Here is a 21,330-nt window from a genome sequence, read left to right on the forward strand (position 1 = left end):
CAGTTACATGTATTTGGTATTTTTGACTAGGTTTCCATGGTAACGGAAAAAATTCCCGAAATGAAAAGTCCGCAATAGCAAAAGGCACAACAAGGACACTTGTCTGATATATAAAGAAAGTTTCATGGAGTTTCGTTAACGGTTTTGGAGTTGTAGCCCCGAAACAAAAAGAAACTGTTATTTGTTATTTTTGACTAAGTTTCAATAGTAACGAAAAAAATCCCGAAATGGAAGAACCGCAATAGCAAAAGGCACGACAAGGACACTTGTCTGATATATTCAGAAAGTTTCACGGAGCTGCATTAAACGGTTTTGGAGTTCTGGTTCGGAAACAAAAGGAAACAGAAATTTTGTATTTTTGACTAAGATTCCATGATAACGGAAACAATTCTCAAAATGGATGGGACGCAATGGCAAACGGCACAACTAGAGCACTTGTCTGATTGATGTATATGGAAAGTTTTAAGTGGCTGCGTTGAACGCTTTTGAGTTATAACCCGGAAAAGAACCTCGGAAGGACGGAGCCCACATTAAGATCCCCCGCAAACGCGTTTCGCGGGGCGTTTCGCGGGGGATAATGAGCAAGTTACAGCCTCAGGAAAATCACGCAAGGCCGTTTTTGGAAAACAACGACAATGTTTATGTTATCTAATCGTTTGACGTCGAGAGGAAATTTTAATCAAACTTTGATACAATATATAATAAATTACCAGACGCTTTAAATACAACGACAGGGAAAAGACCACAAGTACTAAGTGCCAAAATGGTGGAAAGCGGCTGGAACGCCAGTCTAAGATTGCAGGAACGCACATAAGCATCAGCTGGCTTCGAGACAGTCAGGAACAATACCACTGTACTGACCATGAGGACCTTAGTCTACTGGGACGCACCACCAACGCGGATGGGATTCAACACTTATATAGCAGCTTGCCAGACTCGAACAATCACATATCAAGCGGCCACCAATGAACAAGGAGTGGGAGACGTTTGACAACGACCATATATCTGAAAATGTAGCTAGCGAAAAATAAAAGAAAATATATATTATATAGACAAAGCTAACCGGACACGACAGAAAAAAAGATAGCTAGGTTTAGTGTAGGAGAGGTAAAGAAGAGTAGGCCAAAAATGGAGGCAAAGGAATGAGAGAACGAAAGTGCCAGGATACGGAAGGAGGTAGGCATACTTACCAACATGTGTAAGCAAAAACCAATCACTGCAAGATCAAGAGGGGTTGTACCAGCTACACCAAGATCTACATTAGCGGTTAATAGAACTATGGAATGCAGAAAATGCGAAAATACCAGCGTTCATTTAGAATCCTTCAAAGTTTACGGCAAGTGTATGAGAGAGAAAATGCTTAGGAATGTTGAGGAAGCTAAGGCTGACAGAGAGGAATACCTCGGGGGTAGTCATGCTGACAGCAAAAGGAAAATGCCAATGGCGAGGGGACAATGACATGATGAAATTTAAGGTGTACCACTGCCAAGTAAACCTCTGATGTGTGAAAACTGATTATGTGGACCAATCGGGTACGTTATCATGACAACGACATCTCGATACTGCCGATATTTTCACAGGCCTGCAAAGAAGATTACAGGGAAAGTGACATACAACTTCAAAGCAGCACTGTCAACCACACTACCGTTGATTCTTTTGGTGAACATCAAAGAAAATCCGTACACCTGAATTGCACTTCAGCTTTATTATGAGATAGTCCAGGTGTGGATATAACGACAGTGAAGGTAACCGTTTGAGTATCGCGGAGTGGCAAGGATGGCTTCCGCTCCAGGACCATACGCTATCAGCTACAAGGTTTGCAAGGAGTTACATGTAAGACTGCTGAATGTAATGCCAAACTGAATGGTTAGTATTCAAAGAAGAATACTATACAGGACTAAAACAATTCGGAACATTCTAACTGACCAACAAAAGGATATTCTTTCCTGTTCTCGTAAGAAGGCTGACATCCTATATTTCAGAGAATTAACAGAAGGGATGAATTTCTAGGTTTACTGGATGTATGGAACACGCAAGTATATAGTCAGTTTATCATAGAAGCCCAGAAAGGCAAGAAAGATATGACTACTGTATGGGTTAACCTAACAAAACGCATGTGACACAAAACAATACAAACTGATATAGTTTCAGACAACATTACCACTATCATAATAGAAAACTACGTGATGGGAATATATCTCAAAGTGCAGGAACTTAAAACTGTGACATAGACTGGGGGTTGTGACAGAATGAACAGTATCGTTAGTCCTACATCTTATGGTGGTGAACACTACGATTGAGACAGGAAAAAAGAGCGATAGAGCAACTTGACTTGAAACAAACCTAACTTAGAGAAGCAGTTAAAGCTTAACGGATGTTGTCACCTTGACAACTTCCATCCATGTCCAGGCAAGGTGGATTCTTCCTAGCCCGGAACATATAGCATTAACGGTGCCACCTGATTGACTGCACGGTGTCAACCTCAGATTCAAGGTTAAGAGATATCATTGATAATCGGAAACCACATTGGTGCATGTGGCAGTGGTTTGACAACACCCTTACTGATGTCACCAACATAAGACAGTTAGAACAGCAATGTAGGGAGGGACTCATAAGCATAGACAATAGTTGGATACCAGAGAAATACAAAGTGTGGATAATCCAGCATGGACTGCTGCCTAACTTGACATGGTCATTGATGCTGCACCAAGTCACTGTCCATTGTTGAGAATAAAGACAGATAAACAGGCATCTCGGATGATGAGGCGTAGGAAATGCAGGGTGATCGGGTGGTGTAGTAGTTTACCTAGCTGATCTATGGCCGTTTTCGTTTATTAGGAACAACCGGTTGGACCGTTGGTTAAAGTCATGATTTCAAGTATAAATCCTGACGGACCTGCAGTTTCTGATACAGGCCTGTGAGGGCTTTGTCAAAGCTCGTCTGAAAACAATATAAAATCACCAGGTCCGTCTTTCATTCATAAACGAACAACTTGGTCCAACCAGTCAAACGAAAACGGCCTATGTTTGTTCTCCAGCACGGACGTGAAAAGTTAGGGATTACCTCCCCGATGACGTGGGTTTCCTTTGGGCACTCCAGCTGTCTCCCACTCCTGGCTATCATACGCTTACATTCGAGCCATCGAAGTGATTTTTATAACTTGCTTAGCAATCGTTGTTTAATATTTCTTATCTCAGACGATCAATTGGGATACATACAGCAAAACACCCACTTTCGTCAAATGAAGAAGAGTTCAAAACAGAAAAGCCAAGGCTCATCATGACCCTCAAGAAACAACATCAGGGCAGGGGTTAGCTACTGTTGTAGCAGAAAAGATATCACCTTCTAAGTCAGTCAGAAGGTGATATCTTTTCCGTTACAACAGTAGCTATGCAGGGGTTTAAGTTGAAACAGTTGCCAAGGGCAGACTAGGACATCAGAAAAAGTACTACATGTAGATTGAAGAGTGCTACCACAAATTAAGATAAAAAGATACATCAGGGATCAGACTCAAGGGGGAAATGATCAGACACATCAGAGCAGAAGAGATGACATCAAGGTTTGTGGAGACGATCGGAGCTGGACGACAGGAAGCTCAATTGTGGATGACATCTGGAAACCTTACAACTCTAATGAACCCATAGCGTCCGATAGAAAAAAAACAAGTGGCAAATGTTTCAGAAAGTTGGAAATCTGGAACATACACGTCCATCCTGCTATCGCTCATCTTAAAGTAGCCCACATACTGGAAATTGAACAGAAGTAGGACTGGAAACAACAGTCGACTTATCACTTTTGTCAGGGGAGGAGAGATGCCAAGAGCAGGGAAACAACAGGAATTCTCGGAGGAGCCAGAGACTGAACCCTCTCTGTAGACATGGAGAAGAATCTAGTCTTCCTTTGTTTGTGATAGATGGACTCGGCCACAATAACTCAAGTAACACAGACATCACATTTGTTTGCATCATTAAAAGCTGAATACAACATTTTTATCATCTTACATTATATTTCACTGAAGAGCTATTTAGAATTTTCAAGATACCAGGTCCTTTTGATCTTAAATAATCAAAGATTTTATCCAATGTGAGTTTTATGACCTTTAATGAAAGCTATGGTAATTTATTTCAATACATGTGGCATCCTTACATCCCTACATGCTATGGAACCAAGTTTTGGTCTCTGAGCATTTTTGAGAAACGTTGTTGACAAGTGATCATGACCAAAAGTCAACACCATTCATTATAACATAGTTGTTACCAATTTATATTATAAATCAATTCAAGGCACAAACTCAATATCAGATCTCAGTATTGGTTACAGATTGAAAAGAAGCCAGTCTAAGATAATTAACAGTATATCTGACTTTTGTGGCTTTCAAAGGTCAACTACATGGAAACAAACACTTGGGGTTAATGTATGGTCCAGCAATAAAAACTTATTAGAGAAAATAACATTAACTCCTTCACCCCTGAATACTCATTTGAAATCTCCCAACACCAAAGCTGGAAGAGTTCATCATAATTTTTCAGGGGTGAATGAGTTAAAAATTGAATCAGTATTTACATATTGTTAAACATCACAAAGGAAAGACAAAGACACTTAAAAGTAAAAGTCTATTGATATTTATTTGATTGTAAAAAATGAAAAATATCACAATACAATTACAAACAGCATAATTCACAATAACAATTTAATGAGATCATGCAGTTTAATAACAATTAATAATATTTCTTTTAACAAATTATCCCCTGATAGTTTGTGTTAATTCTTTGGTTAATACATAGCTACTAAATACATGTAAATCACTATGAATGCCGTTCTCATCTAGATAATTATGAAATCATCACCCCATCCCCTCTCTTCCTACACATATACATTTGAAGAGTATAACATCAATAGTTACCTCCCCTACACAATTCGTTTCATCTGTGACAATCGTTCAGGTGTTAATCCACTTGTGAAAACAGATTTACACACTCGAAAATGGCCTTCCAAATGCGTAATGATTGACTATGACCACTCACGTGGGAACATTTTAATATACAATTTAAACAGTATAATCATATGCCATGGTGTTCTAGCTGATTCAGACATTTCTATAGACTAGCTTGATGATTTGACTATATAAACCTTTATATAGTGTGTTGTATTTTCAAACATTGCATGATCATAATTTAGATATCTCCATCATGGTGATGTGGCTTACCATTGTGTTTATATTTAAGATATTTTTTTATAATCATAATAACCAGGACCATTATGGTATTGCAATAAATTAAAACTTCATCATATTTGAGACATGTCCATAACATTGAAGCTCTTGCTAGTTCACCAGTAAATGTCATTAAAAACTTTTATGTCATTTTTCAGATGTTTTTTATTAATTTCCTTGATAATTAATTGGCTTATCATTAAGTTTTAATCTTATTTAAAGCATTCCCATCTCAAAAATGATCTGGCTCATTGGTATGTTGTGATTAAAGATTGCACATATCTAACATATTACAATAATCTTGCTGATAGCCAATCTGATCTGCGAGAGTTACTTCCCTTCGTTTCTGACAAGTGAAACTGTACTGAGAGTCAGTGAAACAAAGGGAAGTAACCCTGAATGATTAAAAAGGCTGACACCAGAATATTGCAATTAATGATTGATTATATTTAAGATGTTTCCAGAGTCTTGATGATCTCGCTCACCATTTCTTCAACAGTGTTATCTACATCTATAGTAATAAAGTGTTCCGTCTCGTCTGGGAATTCCAACGTGGCAAGCTGAGAAGGAAGAAGAGAGGCTGGCATAAAGTGGTCCTTTCTGCACTCCAATCTTTTCAGTAGGGTTTCCTGTTTCCCATGCAAGAGTACAAACAACACAGACTTTTTATTCAAACACTTTTTTGATATTGATTGGCAATGTGAATCCTTTGTTTCAACACCTTCAAGCAAAATCTGTCGATACATTTTCTTGAGTCCAGAACAGGTGACAACTCCATCTTTATTTTCAGATTCCAAACTGTAAAATAAGGAAATAAACATTTGCTATTAATCACATATTGTTTCCTCATATGGACATAATTTATATATGTACTGATATGTATGGCCGAGGGGTTGATACCTTCACAAGACATAGGGTAATGATATGATTTGATCTATGAAATATTGAGAAATGGATGAACTATATTATAATATGTATACATTATATAATATTATGTTATATTATATATTGTATACCCTTATAGCCAAATTACAAAATTCTAAAACCAACAAAATCGTGTTGTTTTAAGTCCAAATTGGAAAACTTTTAACCTGTGAAAATGACCAAATTAACAGCAATCTAGGAACAAAGAGTTTAATTGTTAAAAACATGACATTTTAGCTTGCACCTCTTGCTTTTGGTATGAGTAATATTTTTATTGAAGTTATTACAGTTATGAGAATTTCAAAAATGGCTTAGCTAGTACTCCTTACATGAATGCCCATATCCATTTCTAATGCACAACATATATATAGTTGCCAATTTGTAATTTACTCTAGAATTGACATTGGTTTCTACCTTGGTTTTAGATAGGTTCTTAGGATTATATATGTTATGCATTAGAAATTGATATGGGCATTCATGTTAGGGGTAAAACACAGGATTTTGAGAATTTTAAGGGGCCAAATAGGTAAACTTCTTCTTGCATGATAATCTCATACCGGTACATCTTCAATTGCTGCCAGAGGTGAGCTTTCAATGCCTTTGCTGTTCTCCAACAGCTCTTGTAGTTCATCGCACAGGGACCTGGCATGAATTTCTAACCAACAGTCTATATGTACTCTATGGTATCTATCATAGATATATAAATTGACTGTTGTTTGGAAATTTGTGCCAAGTCCCTGTGATTTAACATATACATGTACTTACTTCTGCATATATTGATGTATTGCTAACAGCCATGGTATCCTGTCCTAAAGATTAAATCAGAATTCATAATTATGATAAGTTGACAAAGTACATGTACCACTTCATCTCTCTTTACTGAAAATACAATTCTGAGGTGAAAAAACTTAAGCCTTCATTCGGTATTAAGACCCAACACCTTAAAATTTCAACATTTACTTCTAGGGTAGGGGAGGGGCTTGGCAGAATACAATATAATTGTTGGCGAGCAAATTACATTTTAAATCCTATTTTGGGTATGGAATATACATATATCAGGTAAATAGACCTTTTCATTAAAGATTTAAAAAACGAATACTATATGTACTTAATACCTCATCTGTAAGTGCCTGGCCTCGAGACATCTTCTCCTTGTTAGTTGTAGAGTGGAATTCATCTGCATCACGAAATGGCAGATTCAGCTACAAAAAAAGTTATCATGATTTTATAAAGGTCATCACACAGTTCCCCTATCACAACACATCTTACACCTGAAGCATTATCCTTTATTTGTATTTTTAATTACAGTCTGATTTGAACACTAATTCTCCATGAAAACTCATGTTGAGTAGTTAATTAGCAGGTACGAATTGTAGGTTGGTGATTTTTTCTCTGGCTTCTCTGGCTTTCCTCGATCTAGCTCCAAAACCTGACACATTCTAAAATGACCGTGGGTGTTATATAAGGACATTAAACATCAGTTGTAATATTGTATGGGTGTATATTAGATCAAATGCAGTATAGTGATACAAATCTAGATTCCAGGTAATTGAACTTGCCAGGCTTCAAAAAGAGTGGGGGAGCGCATATAGGGTCAAATATGGTACAGTAAAACTCCACTAACTCAAACAGCTGGGGACCAGTGACAATAGTGCGGTGATAATAGTTCAAGGGATTGAATGCAGGGTATTCAACTCATAAGAGGCTGGTCATCTACACTTAGGTAGTAATTACTATACCTGACAAAACTTTAAGGTAGCAATACACCAGACAAAAACTGGTCAACTGTGTCTATAATTTCATTCCACTTGTAGTTTTACTATCAACACATGGCTTATTTCAGTAGTTATATGATGCACATTTACAGAGAACTGATCTACTAAAGAGAAATGTATTATTTAATACCCAACATAATTCAACTGTAAAATAGATAAATGCTTTTAGTGCCTTATATACTAAGGAAAGGGTGTAAAATTTTGTATTACTATTTGAAGAATGAGGGTAATAGTTTATTCCACAAAAAGGAGTTTGAACTATCAGGGGATTAATTACCTGGGTGCATGAAATGTATGTGCATGTTTCTGGGACCAATACAGCTAATGGGAGGTATTTGAGGAATGAAGGTTTGAGTTAGAGGAATTCAGCTGTACATGATGAATAATGTACAAGAGCAGATAAAATGTTTTTATTATGACATTTCAACATAATCTCTGATTCAGATGTTGATGTGACATCTTACCTGGTACACAAGCCACTATAGTATCCTATATTTAGATAATGAAAAGTGAATCAATGTGTTAATCTAAACATATTGACCCAGGCGCCATGGAGCACGCCCCTAACATTGTTTATTTATCTGTACATTATTAGCACAAGCATCCTCGTCTAAACAATGACAATACACAATGTGGCTTTGTTTTTCTGACCTATAACACCCACTTAAATAAACAAATGTCATTATTTATTAACACCATTACTAATGTTAATTCTACCTATTCATGAAATCCATCAAATAGTGACTGGTGCATACAAATTCATAGCAGATATACATTCCTTCGGATACACATCTGTATGACAAAAGTTCTATAAAATGAATTCTGAAACAATATCTAATACATGCATCTACCATAAAATTTAATATAAATTTTTGAAATTTTGTTAAGAGGTGATCTAGTCCCTATAGGACATATTATAATGTTATCATATACAAGAGATCGCAGAGGGATCTTGGCGCCCACCAAAGAATGATTTGTGTCTGACCATGGGAAGAGGGATCTTTTCTCTGCTTTTCAAACTTTTTCAAACATACTTCATATAAAATTTGAGACACATTGCTTCAATACCGAAAAACAACAGTAACAAAGTTCAACTATCGAAATCCAAGATGGCAGCCTTGTTGACTGATCAGTCAAGCACATCTAGGGCCCTAGGGGAATTAACCTGCACTTGAAATTTGAGACAAATCCCTTCAGTACTTTATAAGAAGAAGCTGTAACAAATTTCAAGTCTCTAAATTCAAGATGGTGGCCTGTCGGACATCTTGTTAACAGTTCGGCTTCAAAATAGCAATATTCAAAACTAAGGACCTTGAGGAACCTGGATATGAAATTTGAGAAAGATCCCTTCAGTACTTTTTGAGAAATAATGGTAACAAACTTCAATTATCAAAATCCAAGATGGCCGTCTGTCGGCCATCTTGTTCACCGATTGGTCCCAAAATGCAATATGCACAACTAGGGCCCTAGGGGAACCTGTATGTGGAATTTGAGACAGGTGCTTTCAGCGCTTTCTGAGAAATAGCGGTAACAAGAATTGTTAATGGACGGAAGGACAGATGACGGACCACAGACGAAAGGCAATTTGAATGAACAAAGTAAAGTCAAAACCATCGATCTGGTCAAAATTTGTATTGCAACTGTAGTATATGTGATACAAATAGAATCCCAATTTGATAAAATCTGATACAGAGACCCTTAGCTGCAGACACCTAATCTCATGTGCAATTTTCAAACTATCAGCTGCCTATTGGGTTTTGATGAAGTTTCAAACCATTGCAGAGAGACAGATGGACAAATACAGTGATAACTATATAGTACTCCCGCATCTCTGATGCATGGTCCCCATGATGGAGGCACCTAGAGTACCCCTGTTTAGCAGTTTGATGTACCGTCTATTCCAGGAATTTTATTCCTGCTAGCTAGTAAACAAGAGATCCTTTGATCTTCATGCCAACCAAAGAATGAGCTTTGTCTGATAATAGAAAAAGGAACCTTTTCTCTGCTTTTCAAACTTCAAATATCAAAATCCAAGATAGGGGCCTGTCTACCACCTTGTTGATTGATTGATGACAAAATGAATCATGCGTAACAAGGCCTATGGAATTTGAGACAGATCCCTTTAGTGCTTTCTGAGCTCTAGCGGTAAACTATCAACATACAAGATAGCAACCTGTCGAACATCTTTTTTAAAAAATACATTACGCACGACTAGGCCATCGAAGAACCTATGTATGTAATATGAGAAAGGTCCCTCCACAGGGGGTCGAACGTGTCTTGGTATGCGAAGGTGTAATTTGGTATGCGAAGCAAATATGGCGTCGAAGGCTTCGCTTTGAGTGTCAACAGTGACTGGGAAATCACTCATGTCGCTTCTATGCTTCATGCAACACTCTTATAGATGTTGCGTTTCGCTGACAAAATGATTGCAGTTTCTAAAAATGCAACATATAATTACTGTCCTCACTTGAACAAAAATCTATGGAAGAAAAACCAGCAGTATGATAGACAGAATCCTGTAAAATACCCTATCAAACAATGTTTGCCCTGTTTCCACTGTGAAAAATGACTGAATTCACGGTACCGAGCGTTTTATTTCGGTGTACACAATCATTGGTATGCGCAGTCGTGGACACCACCGGTTTTGGTATGTTGTAGTCTGTTTACATACAATTGATGTATATATTTGGAAAGTACAGTGGCTGATTTGTGCCATTTCGTCTTTTATTCGTCTTTTCGTCCCAAAAAGACGAGAATTAAGAAACCTTAAATTTCGTCTTTTCGCCCCGAAAAGACGAAATTTAACAAATTTAAATTTCGTCTTTTCGCGGCGAAAAGACGAAAATTAACAAACCTAATTTTCATCTTTTCGTCTTCCGGTCCGGTGTGGAAGTAATTTTGAAATCTTTTTATCTTAATATTGACTTAATTGTTCAATATGGAAGCATCAAAGTAGTTTATGATAACAATCGATTTATTAAATTGATAGTATTAAAAGTATCTTCATCAATAACCAAGATTAGAAGTTTTAAAACATAAGTCAACATGTATGTTTACAGCAGTTACGTAGATTTCTCACACGTGGCATATCCACTAACAGATTCATCATTCCGCAAATCTTTTAGCATGATTGATACATTTTTAAAAATTCATTAACATCTTTTTTGTGTGTGTTCTAATCGCCCTATTTAGCAATTACGCTTCTCAAAACATTGCCGTGTATATGTTAGGACATAATGAACTTAAGATGCTAAACATAGTACTTACAGGAGTTGCCTCCCCTACACAACTTGAAAAAAAAGTTGTCTGCAGGTAATATTTGAAAGTGTTTGAACCACTGATCAACTTATTAACAAAATATTTTTATGAAAGACAACTCGTGAAGACTTTAAGTTTAAAGGAAGGACTTGTACCAAGAAATTGCTCAAATACAGTTAATTATAACAGTCAATCAGTAGGTACAATGTACTGTATATTATTTGAAAAGACATTTTGACTACATACATGACATGGTCTTCATCATAATTGTACATTAGAAATTGCATTATAATCTCCGTCGTATATGAAAGATGACAAAGTATATCTGTAGTTTGTAATTTTTCGGAGCGAAAAGACGAAATTTAAGGTTTGTTAATTTTCGTCTTTTCGGGGTGAAAAGACGAAAAGACGAGAATTAAGATATTTAATTTTCATCTTTTCGGGGCGAAAAGACAAAATGGCATAAATCAGCCACCGTAGGAAAGTGGTATAACTGCTTAAATATGTGATGTAGGTATTTTAGAGTGTGAACAATATTTTTGTGTCAAACATTCTATAATGGACTAAACATCAAATTTATTAGTGTGCCCTTTTTGTCAGGCATACTCAAGAAAAATCCATAATAAAAGGTAAAATTGCTCAAAACGCAAAAGCAAATACTGACATGTTCTTTGCCAACTGTAACACCATGAATTATGATTTTCCGTTCACATCATATTGCTCCATGATCGCCGAAACTGGATTAAATATTTCAATTTAAAAAAAAAAACCTTTTGGTTAAATATGCGCACTTAGACCTGTACATACGTTCAGTGTGAAAATGGAAATGTCAAAGACACAACGTAAATGTTTGGCTCGAAGTGGAACAGGATCGGACGGGAAGGAACGAACAGACAAGCACAGGGGGTGGGGGTTGGGGAGGGGGTACCTGCAATATTATAGACTAGACAGAAAATTGTTTCGTCTTTAGCCGATATAGTAGGTCGGGTATGTATATTCGTTCTAGAGGTGGGAGGGGGGCATGAAACAAATACTCCATTCTGACGACTTTAAACACACAATTTTAAATAGTAATATTGATTTGATTTTATTTTATTGATTTTATGTGCCCCTGTGATAAAGGCCCCATGCAGCCTTCGATGTAACAAACCCCTGTGGTCTTAGCCATGTTCCATACCCTACAGCTATGCATGGACGCAGGTTGATAACCAGATATTAACTCGCACAAGTGCTCGAAACAGGTTAGTATTCAAATACTTATAATTGTCTGTGCTCCTGCAATATATTCAATGATTACCCCAATCAAACAAAGGAGCTATGCCGTAAGTTCAAATTATCGGCACCCTTGTGTAAGTGAAACCAACAAAAAACTATACGATCTCGGTCGAGACATAGGGTCTCATAACACTTTATATGTAATGTTATGTAAATAGACGCCACCTATCTTATATATATGTCCTCAATTAGGACGAGGCCCTGTGGTCGGGACATGCATTCAAGCATGACACAGGTATAAAAGTCAGCATGTCAGAAACGGGACAGTGTTGTAGCAGACGACTATTTTGAGCTGAGAAACAGGTATATTATATCAAACATGTATAATAAATAAACTTAGTAACTCAAGAATGCATCACATGCAAACGTCGTTTATGATTTAATAAAATAGAAATCATCAAAATATATTCAGTAAGGTGAATGATCGAATTATCAGAACATTAAACTAACGAATTATGCAAAACGCACAACAAAAATGCACAACATCGATTTTATGGATGATTACATTTGTTTGTTTGTTTGATTGATTAAATTTATGGCTTATCAATGTTACAGCCAGGGTCATGTATGGGGTGTGTAGCGTGTATCAAGTGCGGGGGGATGATTCCAAAAATGAAACATACTAAGTATCTGCTACAGCTAGGTTCATTGTTTGTTGGACCAAAACTAGTTTATCTTACCCATCTGTTATAATAACAGCATTAGTTCTTGTGAAATAACATGTTAGTAAAATAAAAGAAAATATTAATCAAACCCTAAAATTCATCATACCAAAACTGGTGGTGTCCACGACTTCGCAAACCAATGAATTCGGTACCGTGAATTCAGTCATATCTCACAGTGGAAACAGGGCAAACATTGTTTGATAGGTTATTTTAGAGAATTCTGCCTATCATACAGCTGTTTATAACGAACTACAATTTCACATTCAGCCAAAAAAAGTCCTGTACCATGCCCAGGTGCTGTTTTTAGCGTGAAAATCGCGTGGTTTTTCTTCAATAGATTTTTGTTTAAGTGAGGACAGTAATTTTATGTTGCATTTTTAGAAACTGCAATCATTTTGTCAGCGAAAGGAAACATCTATAAGAGTGTTGCATGAAGCATAGAAGCGACATGAGTGATTTCCAAGTCACTGTTGACAATCGAAGCGGAGCTTTCAATGCCATATTTGCTTCGCATACCAAATTACACCTTCCCATACCAAGACACGTTCGACCCCCTGCTTCAGTACTTCCTGAGAAATAGTGGTAACAAGTTTCAACTATCTAAATTCCAAGATGGCGGCTTGTCGACCATCTTGATGACTGATCAAAAAATAATACATGCATAACTATAGTCCTAGAGGGACTTACATATGAAATTTGAAAAAAAAAGATCCCTTTAAAGAAATAGCGGTAACAAGTATTCTTAATGGATGGCACAATAATATAATATATATATCAACAATGTACATCCATTGTTCAATTAACAATAACAGACAGAAGGATTGACAGATAGAAGGACAGACAACAGACCATGGAGGAATGGCGATTTGAATAGCCCACCATCTGATGATGATGGGCTGAAAATTAGCATAAGATCTGTGTGCCATCCCTGATATGATCACCTTAAATATCAAGATATATGCAGATTGGTTTAAGATACACAAATCTATGTACCATACAAAATCATATTACCTTTTTGGCCAGTGTCTGTCCTACTGTAGTTCTGGAAAGGAAAAAAAGGTCAATTAAAAATTGGCAGTTATGGCATGATAAATGCCAACTGAAAAAATGATGAAAATTTCAATAAACTGTGCTAGTATTCGTCCTCCTATAACTCATAAACTAGTCACAGTTCAATCCTTACATTTGGAACAGTCATATTGATCAACAGATTTTCCTTTGATTGCTAGCAAGAAAACTGTGATGCCAAAATCAGAATAATGTCTTACAGTAAGTGACTAGAGGTCACACACTGTTCCCTGTGTTCAGATAAGGTTATATGGCAGGACTGCTGTGAATAATATAAATAATAGTGACAATTGCACTTTAAACTAAAGAATTTTGTTGCAAAAATAATCCAGAAGTGTTTTAATATAAAGTTGCTAAAAACAGAAAGCACATTCTTCCAAATGCAAAATATGATGCATATTAAAGCAAGAAGTAAATTGATTAGTGATTACCATATGAAACCGTGATAAATCAATATGTGAGTCCTGGGCCATAGACTCCTACAATTCCAAAATGTCCCATAGAAATTTCAAAATTATTTAAATTTCATGCAGAGGGACTCATTGTTTTGAACAAATCAGCTGAAATTGACCAATAGTTTTCAAAATGTATCCCAATTATAACCCCTCCCCCTCCTCTTTCTTAATTAACCACCATCTACTCTGTCATCACTTAAAACTTAATGACATGTACGGTGACAACTACCGAAAAAATTCCACCATACTTCTCAAATCCCACCTTCCACCTTTACCTACCTACCACCACTACCCCATCTTTCACAACCTACCACCACCTATACCTACCTACCACCACAATACCCCATCTTTCACAACCTACCACCACCTATACCTACCTACCACCACTACCCCATCTTTCACAACCTACTACCACCTTTTCCTACCTAGTAACACCAGCCCATCTTTCACAACCTACTACCACCTATACCTACCTACCACCATCACCACCCCATCTTTCACAACCTACCACCACCTATACCTACCTACCACCACCACCCCATCTTTCACAACCTACCACCACCTATACCTACCTACCACCACCACCACCCATCTTTCACAACCTACCACCACCTATACTACCTACCATCACCACCCCATCTTTCACAACCTACCAACACTACACAACCACAGTACCTACCACCACCACCACCCCATCTTTCACAACCTACCACCACCTATACTACCTACCATCACCAAACCCACCTTTCACAACCTACCACCACCTATACTACCTACCATCACCAAACCCATCTTTCACAACCTACCACCACCTATACTACCTACCACCACTACCCCATCTTTCACAACCTACCTACACCTATACCTACCTACCATCACCAAACCCATCTTTCACAACCTACCACCACCTACACCCACAGTACCTACCACCACCACCCCATCTTTCACAACCTACCACCACCTATACTACCTACCATCACCACCCCATCTTTCACAACCTACCACCACCTACACCCACAGTACCTACCACCACCACCCCATCTTTCACAACCTACCACCACCTATACTACCTACCATCACCAAACCCACCTTTCACAACCTACCACCACCTATACTACCTACCATCACCAAACCCATCTTTCACAACCTACCACCACCTATACTACCTACCACCACTACCCCATCTTTCACAACCTACCACCACCTATACCTACCTACCACCACCACCCCATCTTTCACAACCTACCACCACCTATACCTACCACCACCACCACCACCCCATCTTTCACAACCTACCACCACCTATACTACCTACCATCACCAAACCCACCTTTCACAACCTACCACCACCTATACCTACCTACCACCACCACCCCATCTTTCACAACCTACCACCACCTATACCTACCTACCACCACCACCACCACCACCCCAATCTTTCACAACCTACCACCACCTATACTACCTACCATCACCAAACCCATCTTTCACAACCTACCACCACCACCTACACCCACAGTACCTACCACCACCACCCCCATCTTTCACAACCTACCACCACCTATACTACCTACCATCACCAAACCCACCTTTCACAACCTACCACCACCTATACTACCTACCATCACCAAACCCATCTTTCACAACCTACCACCACCTATACTACCTACCACCACCTACCCCCATCTTTCACAACCTACCACCACCTATACCTACCTACCACCACCACCACCCCATCTTTCACAACCTACCACCACCTATACCTACCTACCACCACCACCACCCCATCTTTCACAACCTACCACCACCTATACTACCTACCATCACACCAAACCCACCTTTCACAACCTACCACCACCTATACTACCTACCACCAAACCCCATCTTTCACAACCTACCACCACACCTATACCTACCTACCACCACCCACCACCACCACCCCATCTTTCACAACCTACCACCACCTATACTACCTACATCACCAAACCCATCTTTCACAACCTACCACCACCTACACCCACAGTACCTACCACCACCACCCCATCTTTCACAACCTACCACCACCTATACTACCTACCATCACCAAACCCACCTTTCACAACCTACCAACCTAACCTACCTACCATCACCAAACCCATCTTTCACAACCTACCACCACCTATACTACCTACCACCACACCCATCTTTCACAACCTACCACCACCTATACCTACCTACCATCACCAACCCACCTTTCACAACCTACCACCACCTATACTACCTACCACCACACCACCCATCTTTTCAACCTCACAACCTACTATCACCACCACCAACCCCACCTTTCACAACCTACCACCACCTATACCTACCTACCATCACCAAACCCATCTTTCACAACCTACAACCACTTATACCTACCTACCACCACCACCCCATCTTTCACAACCTACCACCACCTATACACTACCTACCATCACCAAACCCACCTTTCACAACTACCACCACCTATACCTACCTACCATCACCAAATCCATCTTTCACAACCTACCACCACCTATACTACCTACCACCACTACCCCATCTTTCACAACCTACCACCACCTATACCTACCTACCACCACCACACCCATCTTTCACAACCTACCACCACCTATACCTCTACCTACCACCACCACTACCCATCTTTCACATCCTACCACCACCTATACTACCTACCACCACCACCCCATCTTTCACAACCTACCACCACCTATACCTACCTACCACCACCACCACCCCATCTCTCACAACCTACCACCACCTATACTACCTACCACCACCTACCCCACCTTTCACAACCTACCACCACCTATACCTACCTACCATCACCACCCCATCTTTCACAACCTACCACCACCTATACCTACCTACCACCACTACCCCATCTTTCACAACCTACCACCACCACCCATCTTTACTACCTACCACCACCTATACCTACCCCACCTTTCACCAACCTATCTTTCACAACCTACCTATACCTACCTACCATCACCAAACCCACCTTTCACAACCTACCACCACCTATACCTACCTACCACCACCACCCCCATCTTTCACAACCTACCACCACCTATACCTACCTACCTACCACCACCACCACCACCACCCATCTTTCACAACCTACCACCACCTATACTACCTACCATCACCAAACCCATCTTTCACAACCTACCACCACCTACACCCACAGTACCTACCACCACCACCCCATCTTTCACAACCTACCACCACCTATACTACCTACCATCACCAAAAACCCAGCCTTTCACAACCTACCACCACCTACACCTACCTACCATCACAAACCCATCTTTCACAACCTACCACCACCTATACTACCTACCACCACTACCCCATCTTTCACAACCTACCACCACCTATACCTACCTACCATCACCAAACACCCACCTTTCACAACCTACCACCACCTATACTACCTACCACCACCACCCCATCTTTCACAACCTACCATCACCAAACCCCACCTTTCACGACCTACCACCACCTATACCTACCTACCATCACCAAACCCATCTTTCACAACCTACAACCACTTATACCTACCTACCACCACCACCCCATCTTTCACAACCTACCATCACCTATACTACCTACCATCACCAAACCCACCTTTCACAACATACCACCACCTATACCTACCTACCATCACCAAATCCATCTTTCACAACCTACCACCACCTATACTACCTACCACCACTACCCCATCTTTCACAACCTACCACCACCTATACCTACCTACCACCACCACCCCATCTTTCACAACCTACCACCACCTATACCTACCTACCACCACACTACCCCATCTTTCACATCCTACCACCACCTATACTACCTACCACCACCACCCATCTTTCACAACCTACCACCCACCTATACCTACCTACCACCACCACCACCCCATCTCTTACAACCTACCACCACCTATACTACCTACCACCACCACTACCCCACCTTTCACAACCTACCACCACCTATACTACCTACCATCACCAAACCCATCTTTCACAACCTACCACCACCTATACCTACCTACCACCACTACCCCATCTTTCACAACCTACCACCACCTATACCTACCTACCACCACTACCCCATCTTTCACAACCTACCACCACCTATACCTACCTACCACCACCACCCCATCTTTCACAACCTACCACCACCTATACCTACCTACCACCACCACTACCCCATCTTTCACAACCTACCACCACCTATACTACCTACCATCACCACCCCATCTTTCACAACCTACCACCACCTATACCTACCTACCACCACCACCCCATCTTTCACAACCTACCACCACCTATACTACCTACCATCACCACCCCATCTTTCACAACCTACCACCACCTATACTACCTACCATCACCACCCCATCTTTCACAACCTACCACCACCTATATACCTACCTACCACCACTACCCCATCTTTCACAACCTACCACCACCTATACCTACCTACCACCACCACTACCCCATCTTTCACAACCTACCACCACCTATACTACCTACCACCACCACCCCATCTTTCACAACCTACCACCACCTATACCTACCTACCACCACCACCACCACCACCCCATCTTTCACAATCTACCACCACCTATACCTACCTACCTACCACCACCACCCCATCTTTCACAGCCTACCACCACCTATACTACCTACCATCACCAAACCCACCTTCACAACTTACCACCACCTATACTACCTACCATCACCAAACCCACCTTTCACAACCTACCACCACCTATACCTACCTACCACCACCACCCCACCTTTCACAACTTACCACTACCTATACTACCAACCATCACCAAACCCCACCTTCCACAACCTACTACCACCTTTACCTACCTACCACCACCACCCCATCTTTCACAACCTACCACCACCTATACCTACCTACCACCACCACCCCATCTTTCACAACCTACCACCACCTATACTACCTACCACCACCACCCCATCTTTCACAACCTACCACCACCTATACCTACCTACCACCACCACCACCCCATCTTTCACAACCTACCACCACCTATACTACCTACCATCACCAAACCCACCTTTCACAACCTACCACCACCTACACCTACAGTACCTACCACCACCCATACCTATACCTAGTTACCATCACCTTCACCACCTTTCACTTACTTTCCACATCCTGACACACCAATGATCACAATCTGCATCATATAAGTTGACCTCAGTAAGCATCCAAGTAATTAGAGAAGACCTGTAAGAGAACAACTTGTTTAGTACATCAGTCAAGGACAACTTGACCTGGAGGTATTTATTACAGTCTTATCACACTACAGTGAGAGTATTAAGGGTTCATATACAAGTCTCAGATGTATGTCTTTTAATGTTGTTTGAGTCATATCAAGTTGTACATGTATCTGCGATAGCTAAGCCTACGTTATGTTAATTGAGATAAGTGGAGATAATCAAGCCTACAGAGTAAGAAGGATATCACATGGCCATTGCCTAGGAAGAGAATTTAGGAGAAAAAATACCACAATTTTAGAATTCATGGATCATGGATGATTGGTTGAATATCCAAGATATCATAGATATTAACATCCAGGGTCACTCATTGAATAGAAACATGCCAGGTTGTGGAAATGGAGGAGTATTTATTTCAGTTTATTATAAAGTTTCTCTTTGTTACTGGATTTCTGATTTGCCTTTTCATTTTTTTCATTCCACGATGAAAAAAAATCCGAGAATGGCGCGGAAACCCGACATTATCGTGATGTCACAATAGAAACATTGACGTTGCCTATTGATTTGGAAAAAATAATCCCTTGGGGAAAAAAATCAACGGAATCGTACATGTAAACGTATTTCATTTTATAAAGTAGCCTGGAAAATTAATTATAAGCATTGAAGTCACTATTTTTTAATTTCATCAGGTTATGAAATAAATTTTGTTTGTAAACTTTTGTGAGGATAGTGACTTCAATGCTCAAATAATATAAAAATATGGCCTAACGTCATGTAACCCAGATTGGCACACATTTTTCCTATTTTTAATCGTTTAAGTGTCAGATTACAATATAATTCCAATTTTTGTATCAATCTTACAAATAGAGCCTATCATCTGTCTGTTGGTCTATGTTTGAACGTGTTTCATTAAATAGCATCCTTGGATACAAGTCTTGAACGCACCTGATGTCAACCATGTGCAGGTACCCAGATTGGCACACCCAGGTGAAACAGTTAGAGGAATCAAAATTTTATCCAGGAATAGTAGCTTGTATATGCGTTTAATGTGAATCATACATTTGTACCTAGATATGCATTTGCTATACACATGAAACAAAACACATATTTCACAAATGTTATTTTATTAAGGTTCGTGTAAAGAATGTAGAACAATATTTACAGACCATGCCATGCGATGTCCACGTGCGACAGGCTGATCGAAGTTAGAGATTTGATAAAAATTAACTGTTAGTCATACACAAACTATGTCATGCCATTCACTATACTTTATATGTTAAATAACTCAACTGCGTATATATACACTGATTCACGAGTATAATTAGTTTAGTTAATCTGTGGACAAACTGAAAGTAGGAGTAATTACCTACCAGTAGACCATATGGGCGAATTTTTACATTGAAATTGGTAGATAA

The 21,330-nt window shown here is 39.5% G+C and overlaps 2 protein-coding genes across 3 annotated transcripts; one reads left to right on the forward strand and one right to left on the reverse strand.

The window, feature by feature from the left end:
• Positions 1 to 4,607: 4,607 nt before the first annotated feature.
• On the reverse strand, positions 4,608 to 21,308 carry LOC138333240 (probable gluconokinase). Of its 2 annotated transcripts, none has more exons than XM_069281498.1 (6): positions 21,286 to 21,308; positions 19,844 to 19,925; positions 14,122 to 14,152; positions 7,253 to 7,339; positions 6,903 to 6,946; positions 4,608 to 6,011 (listed from the first exon to the last, which is right to left on the reverse strand). In XM_069281498.1, exons 2-6 carry the CDS (start codon positions 19,882 to 19,884, stop codon positions 5,663 to 5,665), a joined length of 552 nt encoding a protein of 183 aa, XP_069137599.1. In that variant the 5' UTR covers positions 19,885 to 19,925; positions 21,286 to 21,308; the 3' UTR covers positions 4,608 to 5,662. The 2 variants fall into 2 exon arrangements, with proteins under 2 accessions (XP_069137599.1, XP_069137600.1); XM_069281499.1 differs by lacking the exon at positions 21,286 to 21,308 and adding an exon at positions 21,082 to 21,210.
• On the forward strand, positions 14,370 to 19,813 carry LOC138333990 (uncharacterized). Its single transcript, XM_069282717.1, has 3 exons — positions 14,370 to 14,379; positions 16,153 to 17,846; positions 19,328 to 19,813. Exons 1-3 carry the CDS (start codon positions 14,370 to 14,372, stop codon positions 19,811 to 19,813), a joined length of 2,190 nt encoding a protein of 729 aa, XP_069138818.1.
• Positions 21,309 to 21,330: the final 22 nt, after the last annotated feature.

The sequence above is a fragment of the Argopecten irradians genome, chromosome 10 (genome assembly GCF_041381155.1).
Source record: "Argopecten irradians isolate NY chromosome 10, Ai_NY, whole genome shotgun sequence".
NCBI classification, from domain to species: Eukaryota; Metazoa; Mollusca; class Bivalvia; order Pectinida; family Pectinidae; genus Argopecten; species Argopecten irradians.

Coding starts and splice junctions, on each gene's coding strand:
- LOC138333240 (XM_069281498.1), bottom strand. CDS start 19,884: ATGATGCAGATTGTGATCATTGGTGTGTCAGGATGTGGAAA. Junction 14,153..19,843: donor GGTGTGTCAGGATGTGGAAA/GTAAGTGAAAGG, acceptor TTTCCTTTCCAG/AACTACAGTAGGACAGACAC. Junction 6,012..6,902: donor ATACATCAATATATGCAGAA/GTAAGTACATGT, acceptor CTTATTTTACAG/TTTGGAATCTGAAAATAAAG.
- LOC138333990 (XM_069282717.1), top strand. Junction 17,847..19,327: donor TACCACCACCTACACCCACA/GTACCTACCACC, acceptor CATCTTTCACAG/CCTACCACCACCTATACTAC.